Below are 25,000 nucleotides of genomic sequence, written 5' to 3' on the forward strand. Positions count from 1 at the left end.
TGTATTTCACTCTGTTTCCACAGTTTCAAATGTCGTCAGATGTACCACGCACCTACAGACTGTGGGACGATCCGTAAATGGCTGACCAAATGCGCAGATGACTCGGAGACGGCCAACTACATCAGCGCACACACTAAAGATGTACGAACACATGCAGACACACTGATGCACACCAGTGTTTTTGGCAGCAGATTTTTTATTTTTTAGTATTAGTCCTAGTCTCTTTTAGTGTTTAGTCTAGTTTAAGTCGACTAAATATCTTAAGATTTTAGTCGACTAAAGATAGTTGATTTAGTCAAACAATTTTTATTTTGGCTGGCCTTGATGCCGTCGTAACGACAGTTTTTTTTCCACATTTGTTGACGAAATTGTTTGTATATTTAGTCTTAGTTTTAGTCATCGTAGCTTAGTTCCCATTTAGTTTTCGTCAGTGGAAAAAGGTAGTCGATGAACATTTTTCGTCTTGGTTTTAGTCGACAAACGACACTAATGCACACAAAAGTGCACAATGCAGAAACTCTGATTCATACACATGTGTAATAATAATAATACATTTTATTTATAACTCACTTTACATTTGAAGCAATTCTCAAAGTGCTACAGGCAGGGAAATTAAAAATAAAAACAGTTGAAACATTCTGTGGACACCTATGAATCATAGTGTTCTAATCTAGTTTACTTTACAATGTTGAATGACTTATCTTTTCTCCTCAGTGTCCTAAGTGCAATATCTGCATTGAGAAGAATGGAGGATGCAATCACATGGTGAGTCAGAGGAAAAACGCTTTCTTTAAAAAGTCAAAAATACAAATTTCGGTCTTAAATTGTTTGCTCTTCATAGAAAGAAAATCTGATGGATTCAGACCATTCTGATTTGTTACGTGTTTGTGATTTTTTGTTGTGCATTGTGCCACTAAATACATTGGGTATGTTTGATAAAGTGAACAATTATTATTATTTCTCTTTTTTTCAGCAATGTTCCAAGTGCAAACACGGTAGGTACTGGTAGCTTTTAACGTTTGGCTAACATCTTGAACCTTGAACAAACAAGACAGACTACTTTATTGTATACTATATATATACTTTATAGAAGTGTTTATTACAAATACAGTTCTATCATTTTATATTGCATCTTAAAGCATGGTGAACTGCATCTTCCTAATGTTTGACTCTGAAGACACGGTAGGTGTCAAAACATACGCTAGAGATTATTATTTGAAGGAACATTTAAGGAATGCAGACCATATTCCCTCTTGCATTCATGAGGTGGGAGAAAGGTGAACATAATGAAATTGTTGTTGGATGATGACTTTGAAACTGCTGTTGATGAATACGTATCTGCCAACCCTCAGACTTCTGCTGGATGTGTCTGGGAGACTGGAAGACACACGGCAGTGAGTACTACGAGTGCAGTCGTTACAAAGAGAACCCAGACATCGTCAACCAGAGCCAACAGGCCCAGGCGAGAGAGGCCCTCAAGAAATACCTCTTCTACTTCGAGAGGGTGAGGAGGATCACCAGGATAGATGATGTTTTAACGTTGGCAGGGAGAACCAATAGCCGGTGCAGTCACAGGCCAAAACAACGCACGCCTTACCTCACCCAGTCTGTCTGTACGTTTCTGTCCACCAGTGGGAGAACCATAACAAGTCTCTGCAGCTTGAGGCTCAGACGTATCAGAGGATCCAGGAGAAGATCCAAGAGCGGGTAATGAACAACCTGGGAACCTGGATTGACTGGCAGTACCTGCAGAATGCTGCCAAGCTACTGGCTAAGGTGTGTGTGTGTGTGTGTGTGTGTGTGTGTGTGTGTGTGTGTGTGTGTCTCTCTGTGTCTGACTCTGTATGAGAGCTTAACGCCAGTAAATCAAATCTCGTTCTCTCGGCCATGGCTACCTGGACAAAAGTACAGTAGATTAATTTTAAGGTTAAGGCCCCTTCTACTTGATATATTCTCTGCATTATTTTCCCTCCTTGGTGCACGTTTTCTAAAAGCTTACAGATACGAAATTATATATTCGCAAGGTGAAATATTGCAATCTACTGTGTGCAATGCCAGTTGCATTCTAAATATATGTAGATAAGTATACATATACGTACATAAGTAAACATTCAGAACAATGGGAGTATAAATGGGCCTGGAGTTTAATTGGTAACTAAAATGGACTCACTCACGTTTTTCCTTCCCTCTTTCTTCCATTCCATCTCCTTACTCTTTAGTGTCGCTACACACTGCAGTATACCTACCCATATGCCTATTACATGGAGTCAGGCCCACTCAAGAAACTGGTGAGTCAGCTTGTCTGTCTTTAGTGCTGTGAAAAGAAATATACTATAATATATAGTATTCTTATATAAACTGTAAAACTAGCTTTTGTCTTTTAGAAAGTAACTTGTAAAACAAAAACTAGGCAGGAGGAAATAAGTCTGCTTGCAAACGACACAGATGCAATCACATCAAGTCATTTTACTCATTTTAAACTTATTTACCGTACACGTATAAAAGCACCTATGTAAGTCATTTAAGACATGGTCAAGATGGTATGATTCGAAAGGGGGTGCGCTATATATATATATATTTGATTTATTTGGGGTGTAACGATGTTTCGTATTGAACATATTCCGTTCGATACAAATGTGAACCAAATTTTGAACTGTTCTTTTTCTTCTTTTTCAACCTGCGTACCAGTTTGAGTACCAGCAGGCCCAGCTGGAGGCGGAGATAGAGAACCTGTCATGGAAGGTGGAGAGAGCAGACACCTACGAGAGAGGAGTGGTTGTAGGAGGAGAGGGAGAACTGAGCGCCAATGACAGGGGGGTGAGTTGTTGGTGCCTTGCTCTACCCTTGAGCTACACAGGAACTAAGAATCCTGAGAAATTATACTCTGGGGAAACCTGGGCAGGTTAATAAAAAAGCTTCAATGTAAAAATGGTAATACAATTCAGGTATGACACAGAGGGCCGTATACAATCTGTCCCCGGGTCGCATTTGGCCTGCGGGCCACACTTTGAACACCCCTGCCCTAAAACTACAAGAGTTGGTGCCTTGTTCTACCATTTGACCTACTTACTGTATGGACTTGAACCCTAGCTGAAACATGACTTCCAGTCATAGAGGTGTCAATGGATTTGTTTAGTAACATTTCCTCTGATCGTGCTGAAGGTTGCCTTTTTTTGCTGTTCATCAGGATCTGGAGAATCAAATGCACATCGCAGAGCAGAGGAGACGCACACTGCTGAAGGACTTCCACGATACCTGAGGCTCCATCACCACTGCAAAGCACCAGCATCTCCCTCTTCTTCTCCTCGTCCTTGTCTTTTATTCCTTCCTCCTGCTCTTCTCTCCTTTCATCTCCATCCCTCTCCTCCGTTGACTTCTTCATGTCCCCACCTCACATACACTCCTCTTTGTGCACTCATTCATCTCCCTTTTCTTTCGCTCTCATTTGTTGCGGTCACAGAATGGCACGACTGCGTCTCTCCCCCATGTTTTCCTCTTCATCACCTCATATCCTCCTCCTTCCCTCCAGATGTTTTTTTTTTCTTTTTCTTTTGCCTTGCATCTTCATTCATCGTCACCTGGTGGATAGGGAGTACGCCTGTCGCTTCACTGTGATTTCTCAGACCTCAACATAGATTGGATTTTGATCAGAACACCTCAGTGTGTCATCTAAACTCGGCCTGATGAACACCTGCTACAGTATGCCTACAGTATGCTACTGTATGCCTCTCCTGTTGAATGTGGTGTTAATATCAGTTCTCTCGCTGTTGCTTTACATTGCCTGTGATTGTGCATCGTAGCGGAGTGGCTTTCAAACTAACAATTAAGTCTGAAAGCCCATGAAGTTCCATGTCTGGTTTCAAAGATCTGATGGCAATGAGAGCAAAAACCTGATTTGTTTATTTTATTTCTTGTGCCCCCAGATGTGTCATCATGTTTCAGTGTCAGACCATGAACCATTTAAGCCCTATATACTTTGTTGTAACGTCAAATGGCTCACAAGGCATCACAAGTTGTGAGCTTGTAGATCAGCTATTTTGTTAAATGTTCACCTATATCTATGACATGGACAGAATGGGGACGTTAGTGTTCATGTGGTTGAAAGTAAATGTCTCATTGAAACGACAAGTGTAGCCATATCCTTTGACATACATTACACACATCACTACCCACCAAGTAAGCATGCATGCGCACCACACACACACACACACACACACACACACACACAATGCATTTAATGGAAAATAAATGTTTGACTTTTAATTTCCCTTCTTCCCATGATCTGTAGCCATTCAATTATTTTTGCTATCCATCTATCCATCCCCTCCGCTCTTTTCCTTTCTAATTTTCTTTGTTTTGGCTCGCGTTCACTTTTTTCTCTCATGGAAAATGGCTGTTGATAGATCGTTTAAAAAAAAACTGAAAAGAGGAAAAAAAATGTTGCTGTAATTTTCAACGGTTGTACATTAATACAGAAATAGTTACTGAGAGAGTTTTTAAAATCGGATTCTGCCTCTTGTGTGTTTATTGCATATACACCGTACACACTGACACTACACAATACTGCACATTTGGATGCCTGGTACCAAGTAAAACCCTGAGTGTTGATTTAACAAATGTAACCAAATGGACTGTAAGGGACAAGGGTCTATCTGCTTACATTTGTACACTTTAGTAAAATAAGTCCTTTTGCACACCACCTACTTGATAGGACCGATGCGTGGGAATGGACAAGCCAAAAGTCCTGCACACTGTCAGCAACTTACACTTACAGCAACTATTTAATACAGAAATTGTTTCAATTGCACTGACCTGGCATGGTGGCCAGACTAATATCACTGCATAGAGTAGACCTTCAACAGGTATCTCCTGCAGTCAGTGCGACTGCAATGTCCTTTAACTATTATTTTAAACTTTACCTGTTGAAAAATAGCAGACCTATAAGCTCACGAGCTTGTAGGTCTTTTTTTAAATATCGTGAAAATGGGTGCAAATCTTTGAATGTATAATTCAAAGTGAATGTTTTTAATTTAAATCCTAGAACAACACATTTTGAGATGGGGGTACTGATAATGGAGGGCATGTGCATGCATAAAGTGAATGGCAAAGTGAGTTTAATGTCTGTTAACGTAATTTAATGCAATCAGATAGGATTTTTCTGTTTGGATGTATGGGCTGTCAAGGCCAGAAAGTAGTTTTTTGACACTCAGTAGGCATTCCTGAATGACTTCCGGGTATGATGTCACGTGCAGACCCTCTATTCTGGGGGTCCTTGACATGAAAAAGGTTGAGCTCCACTGACATAGAAACATAGGTTTTTCAGAAAACTTTAGAAGACATTTGTAGAGTCAGTTCTCCGGTCTAAATGGGTTAAAATAGTTGGGTGAAGTGAAGACTGTGCAGGATTCTTTGTACTGTTACAAGTTAATGACTTTTATTGTGTAGAATGATGGGATGCACCAACTCATATTCTAAGCTACTCCGCTATAGTGGCCATAATATTTTTGCCAGGACATGACATGCACTTATCAAGGGATAATCTTCCTTGACCAGTTGTACAGTGAGCTCTGAATTAACTTGGAACAGTGCCAAATGATGATCAGCATCTCCAAATCTGAGGCCATATGGTTCTCGGCAAGAAACCGATGGATTGTGCAGTGAGTCCACGTACGAGATAACACTGGTCCATAGCCCTAATGCTAATTCTACCCTGGCCTGCATTAATATACTTAATAGGGCAGAATTAGCATTGAGTGAATGAGACTACCCCAGGTGGACTTTAACATTGATAAATTAATAAATGCAAAGAACATTGCGCCATCTATGGTTTGTTTTGGAGCAGTAAAATGCAGTGCACAAGTTTCAACTGATCCTTAAGGATATAGCCTAGGCTACAACAGATGTTATTTATTATTTATGATATACTAAAAACAAAAGTCTACGAGATACTGGATGACGTTCCAGTTTGAGGGTAGACTCGGTACCAGACTGGATCTATTGATTCTCTCCTGGGATCAATTCCTTTTACAGTTTACATAATATCTGTTCAACAGCACAGAAAGCTTTCCAGAGGTGCCGAGCCGCCGGATGTGACGTGTGCTGTCGCGGAAAACCGCAACAACGCACGTGTTCAGCAGCAGCGCACAGGCCTGTCTGTCTGTCTGGGGGGCTAACTCACAACAACACAGAACATCAAGAAGGGCACAGACAGAACAGCTTGGCCCTGCGGATCGAAGATATAATTGTCCCACGATTGAAAAGTAAAACGGATCCCCTCTGGCCTCCTCGATCACCCCGAACCGTCCGCGGTCGATCAGATCTGGAAAAGAATAAAGCAGAGGAGGACGAACAAGGTTGTTGCACACAGGTTGACAACAGAACAGACCACAAAGAGGACAATATTCGTCACAAGAGGAGTGAGTGATCCCGAAGGACCAGGCCCGGAGACGCATAATAAATAAAGTTACTGTTACCCCCCCCCCCCCCTCTTTTTCTAGTCAATCGGTCGTTGTGTTGGGTCGTTTACTTTTCGTCGCCTTTTTTAAGGACCGTTATTTTTTAGCGCCTTGAGTGGGTCTTCTTCGGACAGCATGGCGGACTACCTGATCAGCGGACAGACCGGCTACGTCCCCGAAGACGGTCTCACCGGATCGCAGCTGTTCAACGGAGGAGACGGCCTCACCTACAAGTAAAGGATCTTCATGTTCCCTCATTGATTGATCAAAGGCAGGCAGCGGTTGATCAGGATCACGTGTAGTGCTTGCGGTGGTTATAAAGCTGTAACCCGAAACTTATTTGAATGAACAGAACGATATTTTAACCCATCTGTATGCTAGAGCAGTTGTTCCCAAAGTGGGGTCCGGGGACCCCTATAAGGCCAACTTGGCCAAGGGTCCTTGTTCCAGGGGTCCCCAGCTAAATGGTAATTAGGAACCAAATAGACCTTTATGGGTCTGTAACTCTGAGAGTGTACGGGTCCATTGGGTCCATGTACAGTGCACTACTGGGCTAACTCTACTCTTGATCTCTTAATTGAACATTGACTTTCCAATATAAATTGGGGTCCCCCACTCCCAGAGATAGAAATGCCATTAAATGGGGGTCCGCGTAGCCTAATGCATGTTAAACTGGGGGAAATGAAAATCACTTAGAGCCGTAAAAAAATCTTCTCTTTTGGGGGTCCTTGGCTTCTATTTTCTAATGGGGGTCCGCGGGCTAATGAGTGTCGATTTGGGGGTCCTTGACATGAAATAGTTTGGAAACCACTGTACTATAGAGAGTATGATTATATAGAATAGCTAGTAGCCCGGCTACATTAATCTTTCTAGCACATCTGCAGTGGTTGGTTTTTACACTTGCCAACCACTGCAGGAGATGTGCTAGTCGACAAGGTGACAATCACATCACCATACGAAACATAATATTATCAATATCAGCCAGCTTGCACGATGTTGATTCTGATATGGACTACAGTCTACTATAACTGCTATATTTAGAATGCTTGGTAGTATGTTACATGTACACAAAGCAATAACTTTAACACTGGGCTCTTCATCTAACTTGCTGTTATTATATGAATAGAATATACATTCAACTTGTATACTCTCCAACTGTCACAAGCATGATCATCAATATAACAAAATAAGGAAGATGCCTTATCTTTTAAGATACTCATGCATTAAAACCTCTTGCTCATTTTACGTTCTGCCCCAAAACGGCCAGATGAGATCCAGACAATGCAGACATCATGCCAGTTTAGTTCACTGCACACATGACACTCTGAATGGTCCTTAATTAATGACCTGGAATGCAGGCTTACAATAGTTCGCTTGTTTTGAAGCATTGGATATTGGTTGCATCAAGTCTTGTGTCACATGCACACAGACATTCTCCCCTGTCACTCAAACACCTCATGGATTGACGAGGCTTGCAACACAGACAAGAAAAGTCCTGGCCTGGGGCAGACATATAACACACACACACACACACACACACACACACACACACACACACACACACAGAGAGAGAGAGAGAGAAAACGTTTAGCTGGAATATGTTTTCACATACTAGTAAGCACAAATTACGGCTGTTTTTAAAAGGATTTCTCCTACTAAATATCAGTTATGCAATTATTTTAGTCTAGCACAAGCTTCAAATTGCATTAAAAAAGGCTAAGTTTACATTCGTTAGTTGAGCCGTTAAGTGTACAGTATCAGTTTCATAATTAGATCTCAGCACAAAGATCTCAAACTCAGTATCTGACACGGTGCAATTTGGTCGGCAATGAGTCCTGGGTCTCAAACTATGCACACCTCTAGGCTACCATTTAAATATGTGGCATATTGCTTGGGTCTGTGTGTTGAAGTTTTAAGTTTCAAATATATGCCTTATAATAAGGCGGGAACGTCTACTGAGTGGCAAAAAACATACTTACATACATCCAAACAGAAAAGTCCTATTTGCCTCAGGTAATAAAGCAATAATAGTAAATGATTATTGAGATATGGAAGAGATTAAAAGTATTTTTAAAAGGACTTCAAAGTTCAACAGACTCATCTGATAGTTTCAGGGAGGTAATTTCACTCTGGGCTACTAGCAGACGTTTCAAATTAATTCATTGCATTGATCTATTCTCTTGTGTTGTTGTTTAATTGTTTAATAATTGTCCTCTTTCCTCCTCCTTCCCTCCTCCCTACCTCGCTGTCCCCTCCAGTGATTTCCTGGTCCTGCCTGGCTACATTGACTTCACCTCAGACCAGGTGGTAAGTAGAATGGGTATTATACAACCTCACAAATATTCTTTGCCAACATTGGCATTCGTTTGTCTTCCATTACCCCAATAGAGTGTTGCAGGCCCTACCAGGGCCCAGGAAATGATTCCCTGTTCATTTTCCTCATAGACTTTCCTCATAGATTTCAAAAATGATTTATTTAAAGACCTTTTAAGCCTCGTACAAAGCCAACTCCAGTTGTGACAAATCATGACAACAAACACAATTTGGGCCGAACAAATAATTAGAAACAAGAAGAAAACGGCAGGTTACAACACTCTTTTTGTTGTTTTTCTTCTTTGTAATTATTTGTTTGGTCCAAAATATTGTATTTGTTGTCATGATTTCTCACAACTCGAGTTGGCTTTGTACGACGCTTATAAGGTCTTACAAATACGTTTTGAAATGTCTATGGGAAAAATGCATTGGGAATTATTTCCTGGGCCTGGCGTCGTCATGAAAGGGGGCGGGACTGCGACGCTCTATAGGGCTGTCGGATAACGATTGAGCCGGCCTCGAGTAATCATCAACTTTGAGGGGGAAATCGTAAGGCTCTATATGACTGGCTGATAAAATATGTCTATCTTATGACAAATGGCTAAGCAGCCTTCATGTTGTGGCTCTTTCTTGCTGGCTTTCTTCAGGACCTGACCTCAGCCCTCACCAAGCAGATCACCATGAAAACTCCCTTCGTGTCATCTCCCATGGACACGGTCTCAGAGGCCAACATGGCTATCGCTATGGCAGTAAGTGTGACGCAGAGACACACATGCACCGTACAGTTAACCTCCATTCATACTCCGTCACTAGCCAAAAATAGCCGACCTACTAGTTCACAACGCGTTGGTCGGTTGTAGGTTGGCTATTTAAGGTGTGCTGCAAGCACGTATAGCATTTCCTACATTAACTGACAATTCTCTTACTCCGGTGATTATATATACTCACACACACATGTATCGGTGAATATATATACTCACACACACATGTATTTATATATGGATAGATGATACTGTAGGTCACCAAGTTCAATATAGCCATTTCAGTAACTGTATACAGTACAACACACACACACACACACACACACACACACACACACACACACACACACACAGAGAGTAAAGTATTTTCTCCTGTGTCAGCTAACAGGTGGCATCGGCTTCATCCATCATAACTGTACACCAGAGTTCCAGGCCAATGAAGTCCGCAAAGTCAAGGTAACAACCAATTTCCCATTCTCCTTCACTAGGCTTATATACGAGTCTCATCGGTCTCTGTCACTGCCCTCATGTATTTGTTCAACACATAGGGCTCCATTTTCGTCACCGCTAAACCCCTTATCCCTAAACTTCTTTGCCTTTTTTTTTTACTATTTGGATAATTTTTTAATAGTTCAGCATTGACACAAGCTTGACACAGCTTGTAGACCGGCCATTTTAACTATTCAAAAATGTTTAGCAAAATAGTAAAAAAGGTTTAGGGATAAGGGGTTTAGCGGTGACGAAAATGGAGCCCATAGTAGATTTTCCTAATAAATGAACCAGTATGTCCATTATCTACCACCCCCATTTCCCTGATCTCTTCCTCCTCATTTTTCATACGAGCTTGTTGGTCTGCTATTTCTTTTAAATTGTCAAAATGTGTCGGACATTTTTAATATATTTTTTTTCAGAAAGAAAGTTTTTAACTTAATTCTTTGCTTCTGAGATGGGGGTCGGTGGCAAATTACATATATTTTTGGGGGACCTTCACATGAAAATGTTTGAGAACGACTGACACAGAAACATGGGTTTTTCAGAAAACTGTCAGGATTTAGAAGGCATCTGTAGAATCGTCCTCGGGTCTAAATGGGTTAAAAAAACTCTTCCCTGTCCTTATCCCCCCCCCCCTCCCCATAGCGCTATGAGCAGGGCTTCATCACAGACCCAGTGGTGATGAGTCCTACCGACCGCGTACAGGACGTGTTCCAGGCGAAGTCACGGCACGGCTTCTGTGGCATACCCATCACGGACAACGGCCACATGGGGGGCAAACTGGTGGGCATCATTTCCTCCAGAGACATCGACTTCCTGAAGGAGGAGCAACACAACCTGCCACTCAGCCAGGTGGGCGGAGCTTAGAGAGGGGGAATGATGAACCAGGAGTAAGCGCAATGTGCCGTTTGGAAAGTGGTGGACCCATACCCAAGGCGTGGTTGGCGAAAGGGTTTGCATGTTCTCCCCGTGTCCCCTAAAAACATGCAGTAATCCTGGTCTCTAAACTACCTCCCCCTGGCCAGCCGAGGCGCCTGATGGAGGAGAAAGGAACTGGTCGGAATAACGTGTTCCTTCCACGCGCCACGTCTGGCTGGGAAAACTCCCCCCTGTCGGGTGAAAAGAAGCAGCTTGGACTCAGGCCGCTGCCTTCTCCAGGTTGGCAGAGGAAGTGTAGTGCCCAGGATTACATTAGATAATTGACACAGGGGTGAAAAAATGGGTTGCAAAATCATGGGATAAAAAATAAAGAAATAAAGTGGTGGACCGACCAATCAGAGCCATGTCGTCTCCTGCCCTTTTTGAGGAGCGCTAGCCCCTCCTATATACAGCTTTTGTCCCCACACGTCTCAATATTTGCCCGTGACAATGAAAGGATAAAGTAGGTCATAATTATGTCCACCAAATATGCAACACAAACATTAAACGCCATTGACAATGAAGGGAAGATTTACGTCATAATGTCTCAATGTTCATGAGATGATGCATGATGATGTATAATGATAAGAGCGCCCCTCACTTCACACGGGTGTGATTTATCTTTCCTTCCTAGGTAATGACAAATCTAGAGGATCTGGTGGTGGCTCCAGCCGGAGTGACTCTCAAAGAGGCCAACGAGATCCTCCAGAGGAGTAAGAAAGGTATGTAGGGAACCTCTAGGATGTTAGAACTGTTAGATGAACGTGAAATTCTGCAGTTGAATAATATATGTCATGTCATGTTGTCAATTGGAACCTGCCAAGTATAAGTATACTTATATATTAAGTATACCAATAAACCCTATGACGTCATCAATAGGAACCTGACCTCCTCTTCTGTCTTCTATCCATACGATACGATACAACTTTATTGTCCGCTTGCACTGAATTTTTTTCGCGTCCATGTCGTCACCGTTCAAGATACAGACAAGACACATAGACACAAATCACAGAAACGGACAGGAACAAGAACATATCCTCTGGTTTACTGATTTTGGTTTAAAAGCCGAACAGACTGGTGTACAAAAGCTCTTTAGCCTGTTTTTCTTATATTTAGGGACTCTAAACCGCCTCATGGAGGACAACAGTTGATATCAATTTAAAACATGTAAGGGGTCAGAGGAGATACTCTTCGTCAGTCTAAGCATGCTCTTGGTCTGGGCTTCTTTAAAGGAATGTAACGCGACCTCCACAGGCCTACCAAACATTTTAGCGCAGATCTTAATTTTAGCACCATCTCTTTGTCCCTCCAGGTAAGCTGCCCATAGTGAACGAGGAGGGCAACCTGGTATCCATCATTGCTCGGACAGACCTGAAGAAGAACAGGGACTTCCCTCTGGCCTCCAAAGACACTCGCAAACAGCTGTTGTGTGGGGCCGCCATCGGCACACACAGTGACGACAAGTACCGACTCGACCTGCTGGTGCAGAGTGGGGTGGATGTAGTAGTATTGGTATGGACTGGGTTCTTACACTGGATATACTGGGACAGTTGCAGTGTTGTTTTTGGCAGCAAATGTTTGTTTTAGTCATATAGTCTCTTGAATAGTTTTAATTAAGTTTTTGTCACATTTTAGTCACCTGGAATGTTAGTGTTTTAGTTTTAGTCGACTAAATATCATAAGACTAAATCTACAGTTGATTTAGTCGAAAACAATTTATTTATGGTTGGCCTTGATGCCGTCGTAATGACTGTTTTTACACTTGCTGAAAATAGCCGATCTACAAGCTCACAACGCCACGCGTTGTGAGCTTGTAGATCATCTATTTTCAGCATGCAACTAATTGTAAAATGACTTATACTGGATCTCCTGTCCACTAGTCCCTTCCTAACATTTTAGTCTAGTATTTATCTGTTGACGAAATTATCAGTATATTCAGTCTTAGTTTTAGTCATCATAGCTTAGTTTTTATTTAGTTTCCATTTAGTTTTCATCAGTGGAAAAAGGTTTTCGTCTTAGTTTTAGTCGATGAAATCAACACTGAACAGTTGCCTATCTATGTTTCTGCTTGCATTATTACTGTATTATTGGAGCTGCTGGTGCAGAATAATGGATGTAATGGCATTAGTATGACATTTATTCTACTTTTAGACAGGCATCGCTGGAACAGAATCTGTCAATAAATTGTTGTTGACAGAAGATTAGTTAATATATTCTTTGGAGCTAGTTGTAGTCTAGTATGAGTGACTAGTTTTGGACTGGCTTTTTTAGACTGGGTTAGACCTGACAATGAAGTTATATTACATACATAGGTGAAATCAGAAGTCATTTGTCATTTTACAAGGTATTAAACTGTACAGGACAGCATATCAATGTTAATATTGATTGAATGAAAACGTGTATTTTGTTTTGCCAAAGCCCAAGTTAACTCCTGTCTTCTCTCTCCAGGATTCCTCTCAGGGTAACTCCATCTTCCAGATCAACATGATCAAATACATCAAAGAGAAGCACCCTCAGCTACAGGTCATAGCAGGCAATGGTGAGGAGGACATGAATCACATTATTCACTCCACACTCTCAACCAGGGCATCACTTGAGTGGCTGGCACAGGGGTAAAGTTCCCCTCCACCACGGAGAATAGGGCTTTGAAATCCTTTGGGGTGCTCCGGGGGAACGAGAAGTATAGTTTCTATCCAAACTCCTAAATATCTTTATCCAAATAGAATGTCAAGAGGTGCTTAAAATGTTGAACAAATTGCATTTATTGGTCAAAAATTGACTTTGGTGCCACTGGAAAAACGAAAACAACAACCAGTAAAACCACGCCATGGCCCTCTGTCTGAGCGATGGGACTGTGAACTTGACTACAGATCCCATTGGCAGAAATGCAATTAAACAGCCGCGTAGTGTGTTTAATCGGTCCCTGCATATGTCAATGGTCAATGGTGCCCATGTGCATTAATAAAGAAGTTCAGTCAAACACAGCCATACAATGCTCAACAAGAAATCTCCACCTGTCTTCCTCCAGTGGTAACTGCAGCTCAGGCTAAGAATCTCATAGACGCCGGAGCGGACGCGCTGCGAGTGGGCATGGGCAGTGGCTCCATCTGCATAACACAGGAAGGTGAGTGTGACTGACAGGCAACCCCACCAATCACATACCTGCTCAACATTCAAGTTTGTTGTTACATTGATATATTGTACGAGTGCACAAGAGACATGTATTTGGTATTGGTTCCTCAACATTGTTGCAGCAATAGTGAGAAGAAGAATTGCAGCAATAAGAAGAAAGTTAAGAATAGCAGCAATTTAACATACTTCCGTTTGTCGCACTGATTTATTTTAATTGACCTCCGAAAACATGGATGTTTTGTATGATGACCTGACTTCAATCTGAGCTCAATTCCAAAGCGGAAGTGATCCGTTGCCTGGTGACGCCAAAATCCCTTATTGAACATTATAAACCCTTATCTCGTCCGACCTCGCCATAGGCGGTCTGCGATCATTAATTAATCTCGTCCAATCTTGTTTTAGGCAGTGAAGCCAGGTATGTTATAACACACAGAGGTACGTTATAGTATGTTATAACACACAGAATTATTTTTCTAAATATTATCCATACGTGTCTGTGGTATATGTGTTTATTTACATGTATATAGACTGTGTGCAAATGTTTGTCTGTACAGACACTGCTCTCACCCACACAGCAGATCTCAGCCAATCCGGAATCTCAAGCGACGGTTACCTGACTAAATGTTTTAGGCATGTGGGAAATAACCGGAGGTTCCGGAACATTCCAGTGCGTAGCCTTCTGCAGGCCTTGTTGACTGGATTTAGAAGAGATTTTGAAGCTCTTGCTCCTGAAATGATCGATGTATTTATCTGTGGAAACCCGTCATGTAACATGCATGTCGACGGGTGAAGGCTCATACATTGTCTGGATTTTCGGTGGTTAGGTGACCACCGAACTACAACATGACGTCACGAGCCGCGGTGAAGAGCAAACCACCGCCACCGCTCCAGCCCTTCTCTCTGTTTTTACTCACCACCGCTCAACGTTATTTTGCGGTGGTCAGCGGTGGTCGCGGTGGTCGCGGTGTTCAGCTCACCACCGAAAATCCAGACTATGAATAGGCCTTGAGAAGCACATCTTTCCAGGCCGTGGTCTCTGAGAGTGGAGTGGGAGGGACTTAGTGAATGGTCCATTGGAAGGAAATTGGGATGGGTCGGGAAGAGTGTTTGAAATTGGTCATATACTGTATGTACGTTTATTTTCTTCAGTTTGCTGTTTAAGATTTGGTGTTCAGTAAGTTGTTTGTCCACCAGTGGGTTTTTTTGTGGGTTTTTAAAGTAAATAACATAATATGAACTCGATGGAATTTTCAGTGCAACGGTAACTTAGAAATAGATAAGAGTCAAAATGTAAACCTCTTAACAGATTTACATTCTGCTGTGTTGGATGCTGCTTCATGGTCTGGGAATAAGCCGCAAGTTGTTTGTTGCCTTGCTTAGTTACTATGTTTGATGTTTTACTTTTGTGTCTGTTTCTGTCCATTTGTCCATACGTCATCTTGTCCATGATTCCTCTCTGGCTGTCCTCTCTCTCTTTCATGCGTCTTCTGTCCAAATGTGACCATTGGATGGAGACACCATGATTGCTCCTCTGTCTTCATCTTGTCCTTTTGTCTCTCCCTTTCTCATTTCCTCTATTTGTCATTTCTTCCATTTCCTACGTGTGTATATAATGTATGCGTGCGCGTGTGTGTGTGTGTGCATGCGTGTGCGCGTGTGACTGCGTTTGACTGTTCGTGTGTGTGTGTGTGTGTGTGTGTGTGTGTGTGTGTGTGTGTGTGTATGTGAGTGCGTGCGTGCGTCTCCCTAGCACCCCCTTCCATTCCACCAGCAATAAAGCTCCACAGCCCCAAAACCCCAGACACTGTTACGGGATACTGCAGTAAGTCCCTCCCCTCTCAGCCTGTGCTGGGCTCCCATTGGCTCCACTACCACACTGCCCGCCCCCCCTCCACTTCACAGCCTGCTGCATTGGTTGGTTAACGGCTCTGCATCAGTAGTTGTAGTAGTGGTGGTACCAGTAACAACTGTAATGGTGGTTTTCTCTGTGAAAGCTAGACTTGGGTGTTTTGGGGTTTTGGATGCTATGCTTTGTCTCCTGTCGTTTCACTAATCTGTCAGTTCACCCACCCACCTTACCGCCTTACCGGCCTATTCATAGTCTGGAGTTTCGGTGGTGAGGTGACCACCGCTCCGGTGGTGAGGTGACCGCCGGAGCTGTAATAACGTGGAGCGGTGTTGAGTAAAAACAGAGCAAAGGGCTGGGGAGAGCGGTGGTTTGCTCTTCACCGCGGCTCCGTGACGCCATGTTGTAGTTGCGGTGGTCACCTCACCACCGATAAATCAGATTATGAATAACGCTTGACTGTGTCTTGACTTGTGGCATCATCAAAATGAGACGTGTGCTGCCGTATGGCATTTGGATGAACACGATGGGGCCCTTATGTCATCAAATTAAGCATTTAGAGTGTCCCGAGTGTGAAGTTAAGAGCTGCAATCCGTAAGAAGTATGATGCCCTGGCCGGGGTTTGAAGTCGGGTCTCCTTCACGAGAAACCTTTTCTACAGCAGTGGTTCCCAAACTTTGTCGTGTCAAAGACCCCCAAATTGACACTAATTAGCCTGCGGACCCCCTGTTAGAAAATATATGCCAAGGGACCCCCATAAGAGAAGATTTCTACGGCTCTAACAGTGATTTTCAACCGTTTTCATTTCATTTCATTTAATGGCATTTCTATCTCTGGGACCCCAATGTATATTGTAAAATCAAAGTAAATTTAACTCTTGAGAGTGTACAATCTCTGAGTTACAGGCCCATAAGGGTCCATTTGGTTGCTAATTATCATTTAGATGAGGACCCCCTGGAACTCTCTCAAGGACCCCTGGGAGTCACCGGACCCCACTTTGGGAACCACTGTTCTACAAAGCTTCATCCAATACATCTTGTCAACTAGTAGAGGTCCTGTACCAAAACCACAGGTGATACATTCCTGGAGGGAATATCAGGGAGACCACCTCCAGCCACTGCTATTGTTTGGTTTCTGTTCACAAAACAAAGTTACGGATTGCAACTTTGCAAGTTTTTACTCTTTGAGAGTACCCCAAAAAAACAGTTGGACAGAATGAATGCTGACAAATGTGTACCTGCTATCGGCTGGGTTTAAAAATACATGTTGTGTTGCACGTGGCTTGAATACACCCCTCTAGGCCGCACACAGAAGACTGTGTGCGGCCTAATTGGCTGCATGGCAGCCAATCGGACACTTTTTTAAGAGTGAAGAGAGCCTACTGTCAGCTGTCCAGCAATCCAAATATTATTACATTTCAGAGGCGAAGTGATGTCGGTAAGGTAAATGTAGGCCTATATGAAAACACTACTGTCCCACTGAAAGTTAATTAAATTGAATAACATTCGATTGTGGGTTAATATAACTCTGCCGTTCACTATAGTAGAAGAGGTGCGCCTGGAGAGGTTTTAAACCCCGCAGCTACGTTGAGTCCGCCTACAGGAAATACGTAAGCTGCGACCATGAGACCCGTTCCTGGATTCGTCTTATGCACAGAATATCTATGTTCACAGTGAAAGGGGGTGTTGTTGAGAAGAACCACACGCCCACTCACTATGCGTATTTCCTTTGGGAAACCCAGCCAGAGGCCATATCATTATCTCACATCACATAGACGCCAACAATTTAGAGCTGTTTGGCTTGTTTGTTTGCTTGTTTGACTTGGTAAGTAGATTTAAAAATGTATTGGTATAAGTTTACTGTGTATGTTACTATAATAGAAACTCTTGCGTGTTTTGTGGGAACTCAACGGATGAGAGACTTGGCACTGATATTGCAATATTTACAGTAATTGTTCTACTGATGTACAGTAGTTGGTACTCGATAACAAAACATGTTACTGTCTCTCATTTACTTACTTTCATTTTAACATCACCTTTTGCAGTTCAGCCCTGCACGTCCATCGACACTTGCCATGATTTGTTTTTAATGTACTCTTTAGTCCTCTAGCATTGTGTAATGCGTAGGTATTAATGGTAGATATCCAAAGCATCAAAATGGTGAGCCGTAACTAAGCCATAGCTGAAAGACTGGACTAATTTAATTGTTACCACTTTGAACTGAATTGATGTTTATGTTGAGTGGTAGTGTTTGAGTTCCTCTGCAGTCTAGTCCCACTTTATATATCATGAGGGACAGTCGGAGTTCCTCTGCAGTCTAGTCCCACTTTATATATCGTGTTATGTTGAGTGGTAGTGTTTGAGGGACAGTCTAGTCCCACTTTATATATCGTGTTATGTTGAGTGGTAGTGTTTGAGGTACAGTCTAGTCCCACTTTATATATCGTGTTATGTTGAGTCGTAGTGTTTGAGTTCCTCTACAGTCTAGTCCCACTTTATATATCGTGTTATGTTGAGTGGTAGTGTTTGAGTTCCTCTACAGTCTAGTCCCACTTTATATATCGTGTTATGTTGAGTCGTAGTGTTTGAGTTCCTCTACAGTCTAGTCCCACTTTATATATCGTGTTATGTTGAGTCGTAGTGTTTGAGTTCCTCTACAGTCTAGTCCCACTGTAGGTTCCAAAGCCCGTGAAGCAGTAAGCTTGACTCCAAAAAACAATCCACGTCCACACGTCCATTGTAGTTTAACGTTTTACTTGACAAAAAAGTGTACAGAACAACAAACAATGTGATACAAAGAAAAAGTGTTCAAAAACGATTCTAAAATGGTCTAGTACGGTTTCTGAAGTGTCTTAGTATTTTCCAACGTGGTTTAGAATTTCCAAAGTGGGTCAAAAAACTGTAGCTGCTCTCAGGCTTCCAGCTCTGAACTAACTAAAAACCTGCTGCTGATAATGCACACTGAATTAACTGGCTTGCTGGCTTCTGCTCCAATAGGCTGAATTCTTAATTGGCTCTATTAACTCAGTTAAGACTCAGGCTGCACAAAATGTGTAATCAAGAAATGTCCTTCAATATAGTACACACAATGAAATAACTTAAATGCACTCATAGACATTTTCTGTTCTAAATATGGCTCTCACATTTCCGGCCCCTAATTGGCTAGGCGGGAAGCATAACAATTATGACATTACTTAGAGACATTAAACATTACTATCAAGAAAACAACTTAAATATATTCTTCACAGTTCAAACTGCCTCTTGTAGCAGACAGAGTTTTGTAATTGGTCTCTCAAGGGTGCTGGTTTTCGTCTTCACACTGACACGACGCACAACTCCCCTTGAATCTGGCATGATCTTGAGTATTCTTCCCATCATCCATGAATTCCTCAGAGCGGAGTCATCCACAATCAAAACGACGTCTCCAGGTTGGAAGTTCCTTCTTGCTGTCAGCCATTTCTTCCGTTCCTGAAGGAGCGGCAAGTACTCATGGGTCCATCTTGACCAGAACAGATCAGCAAAGTACTGGATTTGTCTCCATCTCCATCGTGCGTACAGATCTTCTCTCTTGACATATGCCCTTCTTTGCAAAGCCTCAATATCCTCAGGGTATGAATGCTTCTGGCTGAAGAGAATTAGCTCTTTTTCAGCTATGTTCAGGTCTTCAACTGTGAGCGGCTTCTTTTCCAACTTTGTTCTATGTTTCTCCAGTCGTTGCTTGAGAAGCCTCTGTTGCTTGACTGGGTCATCTTCAGAGTGATTGATGATAGCTTGTAGCTCTTTCCTTTTGCCACTTAGGTGCAGCAGCAATTCCCTTAGCCGGAGAAACCAAGCCACTGCTTTCTTCAGCTGATGCCAGCTTGAGTAGTGATCAAGTAGCTTACTTAGTGTAGCAGTGCTCTCCTCCGTGGCAAGTAGACTGACTACAGCTGACCTTTTGATCTCGACGTCATCTTCCTGAATATGACTGGACTGATCTGGTCCCTTGTAGTCTTCATGGAAGTCTGGGTTCTCGCTGAGCTTTCTTTTTAGACCAACTGTACGCTGCTCAGCTACACAGCGGTTGTTCGGCATGATGGCAGTCTCATTCCTCAAAGGCAAGCCGATACAGTAATGCCCATCAACAAGCTCAGCGGATTTAGTGACTGACCGCATGAACTTGTGATCTTCTTGAGACATCTCTGTTTTGTCTTCACAGCTGTGTTCCGGGAAGTCTGTATTGTACTGTTGGACTAACAGTTCTTCAATGCTTGCTACAGAAATGCGGTTGACTGTGTGACTGCAAACATCATCCACGATCTCATCCTCTCTTCTTACAGGCCCATTCACCACCCAACCAAGGATGGTCTTAACTGCGTAGGGTCCGTCCCCTTCACTATTAATCACCTGCCATGGCTCCATAGCTTTAGGCGAGTTGGTCCCGATCAGCAGGCCGACTTCTGCTTCGAGCTGCGGGATTTGTACCTCTTTCAAGTGGGGCCATCTCCTCACATCTTCTGACTGGGGAATGTTTTCCCTCTTCACCGGTATGTCCTTATGTGTGAAGGCTTTCGGTAGGTCGATGTAATCTTTCGACTCAAGTCCACACACTTCCAGGTCAGACAGGATGTAACTGGGAACCAGCTTCTCCTGGCCCATAGTTCGAAGAAGGATCTCCGTCTTCCTGCCTCTGATGTTCAGCTGTCTCATGAGTGCTTCAGTACAGAATGTGGCTGAACTTCCCTGATCCAAGAAGGCGTATGTCTTCACAGTCTTCTCACTTTTCTTGGACCTAACCATTACAGGTACTATTGCGAGTATGCACTCATCTCCGGCCCCAGTGCGTCCACAGGTCTCTTGCTCTAGTGACACAAGGGCGCTTGAGACACTCGAGCTCCTTTCCTCAGTGTTGCTGTCCTCATCCTTCCTTGACTGAACACTGTCTTCTTTGTCAACATGCAAGATGCTTGGATGTTTCTGAGAACACTCTTGACATGTCATCCTGGCTTTACAGAATTTACTGAGGTGTCCCTGCGTAAGGCAACCAAAGCAGAGTCCTCTTTTCTTCAGAAACTCAACTCTGTCTTTACCCTGTTCTTCTCTTATATTTCTGCATACATCTAGTGAATGATTCTCCTGGCAGAACAAGCAGGGTTTCTGGAAAGCATTTACAGCGTGGGACGGTAGATTATTCTTAGGTGAGTCATGTGACTCCTCTTCAGCAGGAGTTACAGTAGTAGCAAAACTGCTGCCCTTTGGATTGATAGACATCAGGGTCCTGGTATCGAAACTGCTCTTTGGTTTTCCTTCAGTAGCTGTGCCGCTGTCTTGAATATTTCCGAATAGCGGATCACTTGCAATCTGTGCTTGTCGGTAGATAAACGTCACCAAGTCTGAGAACCTGGCTCTTCTTCCTTGTCTTTCTTGAACGTCAAACGCTGTCACCCTCCACTTCTCTCTTATCTTGTAAGGAAGTTTTGAGATAACAACTCTCATATTCGTGGGGTTGTCCATCTCACTCATGAACTCAATATCATCCATGGTATTACGACATCCGATCAGGAAAAGAGCGTATGTGTTCATCGCTTTCCCGTCCTCCGACTTCATCTGAGGCCACTTCAGAGACTTTTCTATGTAGGCATTGGCTATCTTCAGCTCGTCACCATAATGCTTCCGAAGTAGTTTTCTGGCTTCTTGATAGCCTCTGTCCGGGTCCATGTGTTCACAGCTGCAGACCAACTGGTGTGGTTCTCCGCTGGTGAACTGCTCCAAATAATACAGCTTGTCTCTGCTGTTCTCTGTCTTGCTGTCTATTGCATGATCAAAGGCTCTAATAAAGGACCTGTAGGTGAGCGGGTCACCCTGGAACACAGGTATTTCTCTTTTCGGGAGATAAGACAATTGTTGCTGTGCGATGAGCATCTCAGTAATCTGATTCTGACGCCTTATCACTTCATAGCCATCTCTGTCACTTCTTGGTGGCAAGGTAGGTGGCAAAGCAGGCTGCAAGGCGGGCTTCCTTTCAACATGTGTCTGAGACCGCTCCTCTGGCTCCTTAGATGCTTTTCGGGGTCCTCTTGTTCCTTTACACAAGATTAACTCTCTTTACCTTCTTGTAGCTTCCAGTGATGTTAGGTTTCCACTTGCTTCTCTTGAGCTAGTTTTTTGACAAAATGTAGGTTCCAAAGCCCGTGAAGCAGTAAGCTTGACTCCAAAAAACAATCCACGTCCACACGTCCATTGTAGTTTAACGTTTTACTTGACAAAAAAGTGTACAGAACAACAAACAATGTGATACAAAGAAAAAGTGTTCAAAAACGATTCTAAAATGGTCTAGTACGGTTTCTGAAGTGTCTTAGTATTTTCCAACGTGGTTTAGAATTTCCAAAGTGTGTCAAAAAACTGTAGCTGCTCTCAGGCTTCCAGCTCTGAACTAACTAAAAACCTGCTGCTGATAATGCACACTGAATTAACTGGCTTGCTGGCTTCTGCTCCAATAGGCTGAATTCTTAATTGGCTCTATTAACTCAGTTAAGACTCAGGCTGCACAAAATGTGTAATCAAGAAATGTCCTTCAATATAGTACACACAATGAAATAACTTAAATGCACTCATAGACATTTTCTGTTCTAAATATGGCTCTCACACCCACTTTATATATCGTGGTATGTTGAGTCGTAGTGTTTGAGTTCCTCTACAGTCTAGTTCCACTTTATATATCGTGTTATGTTGAGTGGTAGTGTTTGAGTTCCTCTGCAGTCTAGTCCCACTTTATATATCGTGGTATGTTGAGTCGTAGTGTTTGAGTTCCTCTACAGTCTAGTTCCACTTTATATATCGTGTTATGTTGAGTGGTAGTGTTTGAGTTCCTCTGCAGTCTAGTCCCACTTTATATATCGTGTTATGTTGAGTGGTAGTGTTTGAGTTCCTCTGCAGTCTAGTCCCACTTTATATATCGTGTTATGTTGAGTGGTAGTGTTTGAGTTCCTCTGCAGTCTAGTTCCACTTTATATATCGTGCACATTTCCTACGTGGGGAAACCATTTGCTTCAATAAAGACATTTGTAATGTAAATAATTTGTACAGAGATATAGACACTATTCTAATAGCACTAATATTTGGTTGCTGACCTAACTGTTTCACACACAAAACCAATCATCATACATCAGTTTAAGTAAAGAGCATGTAGATTGGCTCTGTGTAATCTCCAGGTCTAGGTCATAATTACATAATATGTTATGCCATATATATTATAGCAATGTGAAGAAGTCGTTGATTTTGCTTTGTCCCCACTGCTGTCCTCCATTTTGTGCAAACAAGACTATACATTGGCTACGTATTTGTTTAGCAAAAACAGAATACAGTGTTATTCATGCATTTCACTGTTTTTTTAAATGCTTTGGCTACGTATTTGTTTAGCAAAAACAGAACACGGTATATTCATGCATTTCACTGTTGTTTAATGCTTTGTTCTCTCCTTCAACCCTCCCTCCATCCATCCATCCAGTGTTGGCGTGTGGCAGACCCCAGGCCACAGCTGTCTATAAGGTGTCGGAGTACGCCAGGCGTTTCGGCGTGCCGGTCATCGCTGATGGAGGCATCCAGACGGTTGGACACATTGCCAAAGCCCTGGCCCTGGGGGCGTCTACAGGTAGGGAGAGGACAGGAATGTGTGCATCAGTTTAACCATGACAGAGTGATCAGTCATTATTTTGCATTCTATAGAGCAGTGGTTCCCAAAGTGGGGTCCGGGGGTCCCCAGCTAAATGATAGTTTTGGAACCAAATGGACTGTTATGGGTCTGGAACTCTCAGATTTACAATCGATGTTAATTGTTATCAATATAAATTGGGGTCCTAGAGATAGAAATGCCATTAAATGGGGGTCCGTAGACTAATCTATGTCAAGATTTCTTCAAATGTTTAGCTGTATGTTGAACAGCAGAAATGTAGGTTTAAAATGATAATACCGAACTTCATTTTAAATATTGCTTGAGTGCTAGTGCAGGGGTGCTGTTTCGCACTGTTTCATGAATGGCAGATTGGGCTACCAATAAAAAGCAAGGCTTTTGCACAGGTACAGGTGACGGGTGCGTAGGAGAGGGTAAGGTGCCCGACAATGAAAAAGAACAAACACCCGCACACTGTCTTCAAATGCAGTGAAAAAACGTTATGAAGATAGCCTGATGAAGGCTACATAGGCCGAAACGTTGCTGTTTCCCTATTAAAGTTATTTTCACTGCATTTGAAGAAAGTGTGCGGGTGTTTGTTCTTTTTTAGATTGGGCTACCAAAAAGTCTTAATTTCACTTAATTTCTGCCTATAATGACTTGCCCAAAATAGGGATGCCAATTGAAAGTGCTATGATGAATGGTCATCATGATATAAGGCTCAACCACTAGAGGGAGTATTTGCTTTAAAAATAATTAGAATTGGTTCTCCACTTCTCCAACAAGAAGACTGCACTTAGAAGATATAATTGTGTAAAAAGAAAAAACCTTTTATATACATGAGTTGTAACCATATTGCCTTGGTTCATTGTTAGGCATGTGTAACAAAACTGCATTAAACTGAATATTGGTGTGAATGTTGCATTCATGGTATGAGGATTTTTTTTATTTATTTTTTATGAATGAACCTGAGAGGTATGTCAAACATATGTATACAATTGTATGTACTGTAACTGTCAAAACAGTCAGTCTATGAAATGAAAAGTCCCTAAAAGTCCAAATTGAATTACTTCCTGAAAACGTACTGTGTGATGACATTAGGTAGGCCCTTATGAATGATATATATATATTTAAAAAAAAGAATCTTAAAACACGCTTAGGGTGCTACGTTCTTTATCCAACTGGAGATGATGGCCAGACGGTCCATTACTTAACTTAAACTTAAACTTAAACTGTATAAAATATGTATCTGAAAACATTTGAGGTGAGAAATAAGACCTCTATCCCATTGCCATCTGATTGGTTTTGAAAAACACCAAAGAAATTAGAGAAACGGCTGGATGGCACTTACACCCGCCTTCTAATGAGAGCGCAAAATCTCTCTTGGAAGAGCCACCCATCGACTAATCTAATATACGGCAACCCTCCCCGTGTTT

General features: G+C 42.4%; 2 protein-coding genes across 4 annotated transcripts in view; both read left to right on the forward strand.

Annotated features, from left to right (window-relative positions):
* arih2 (ariadne homolog 2) overlaps positions 1–4,507 on the forward strand; it is a 21,823-nt gene extending 17,316 nt beyond the window's left edge. For both annotated transcript variants that reach the window (XM_080763854.1, XM_080763855.1), the window contains exons 8-15: positions 24–141; positions 715–765; positions 974–995; positions 1,353–1,504; positions 1,633–1,776; positions 2,220–2,288; positions 2,689–2,817; positions 3,188–4,507. In XM_080763854.1, the coding sequence (XP_080619980.1) occupies positions 24–141; positions 715–765; positions 974–995; positions 1,353–1,504; positions 1,633–1,776; positions 2,220–2,288; positions 2,689–2,817; positions 3,188–3,259 (757 nt within the window). In that variant the 3' untranslated portion in view covers positions 3,260–4,507. The remainder of the gene's footprint in view (positions 1–23; positions 142–714; positions 766–973; positions 996–1,352; positions 1,505–1,632; positions 1,777–2,219; positions 2,289–2,688; positions 2,818–3,187) is intronic.
* Positions 4,508–6,118: 1,611 nt separating this feature from the next.
* impdh2 (IMP (inosine 5'-monophosphate) dehydrogenase 2) overlaps positions 6,119–25,000 on the forward strand; it is a 21,153-nt gene continuing 2,271 nt past the window's right edge. The window contains exons 1-11 of one of the 2 annotated variants that reach the window (XM_080763110.1): positions 6,119–6,688; positions 8,714–8,762; positions 9,416–9,517; positions 9,911–9,985; positions 10,667–10,873; positions 11,574–11,661; positions 12,252–12,451; positions 13,388–13,478; positions 13,968–14,063; positions 15,822–15,893; positions 23,403–23,546. In XM_080763110.1, the coding sequence (XP_080619236.1) occupies positions 6,591–6,688; positions 8,714–8,762; positions 9,416–9,517; positions 9,911–9,985; positions 10,667–10,873; positions 11,574–11,661; positions 12,252–12,451; positions 13,388–13,478; positions 13,968–14,063; positions 15,822–15,893; positions 23,403–23,546 (1,222 nt within the window). In that variant the 5' untranslated portion in view covers positions 6,119–6,590. The remainder of the gene's footprint in view (positions 6,689–8,713; positions 8,763–9,415; positions 9,518–9,910; positions 9,986–10,666; positions 10,874–11,573; positions 11,662–12,251; positions 12,452–13,387; positions 13,479–13,967; positions 14,064–15,821; positions 15,894–23,402; positions 23,547–25,000) is intronic. The other variant, XM_080763111.1, reaches the window with a different exon arrangement.

The sequence above is a fragment of the Protomyctophum bolini genome (assembly GCF_963924005.1).
Source record: "Protomyctophum bolini genome assembly, chromosome: 5".
Taxonomy (NCBI): domain Eukaryota; kingdom Metazoa; phylum Chordata; class Actinopteri; order Myctophiformes; family Myctophidae; genus Protomyctophum; species Protomyctophum bolini.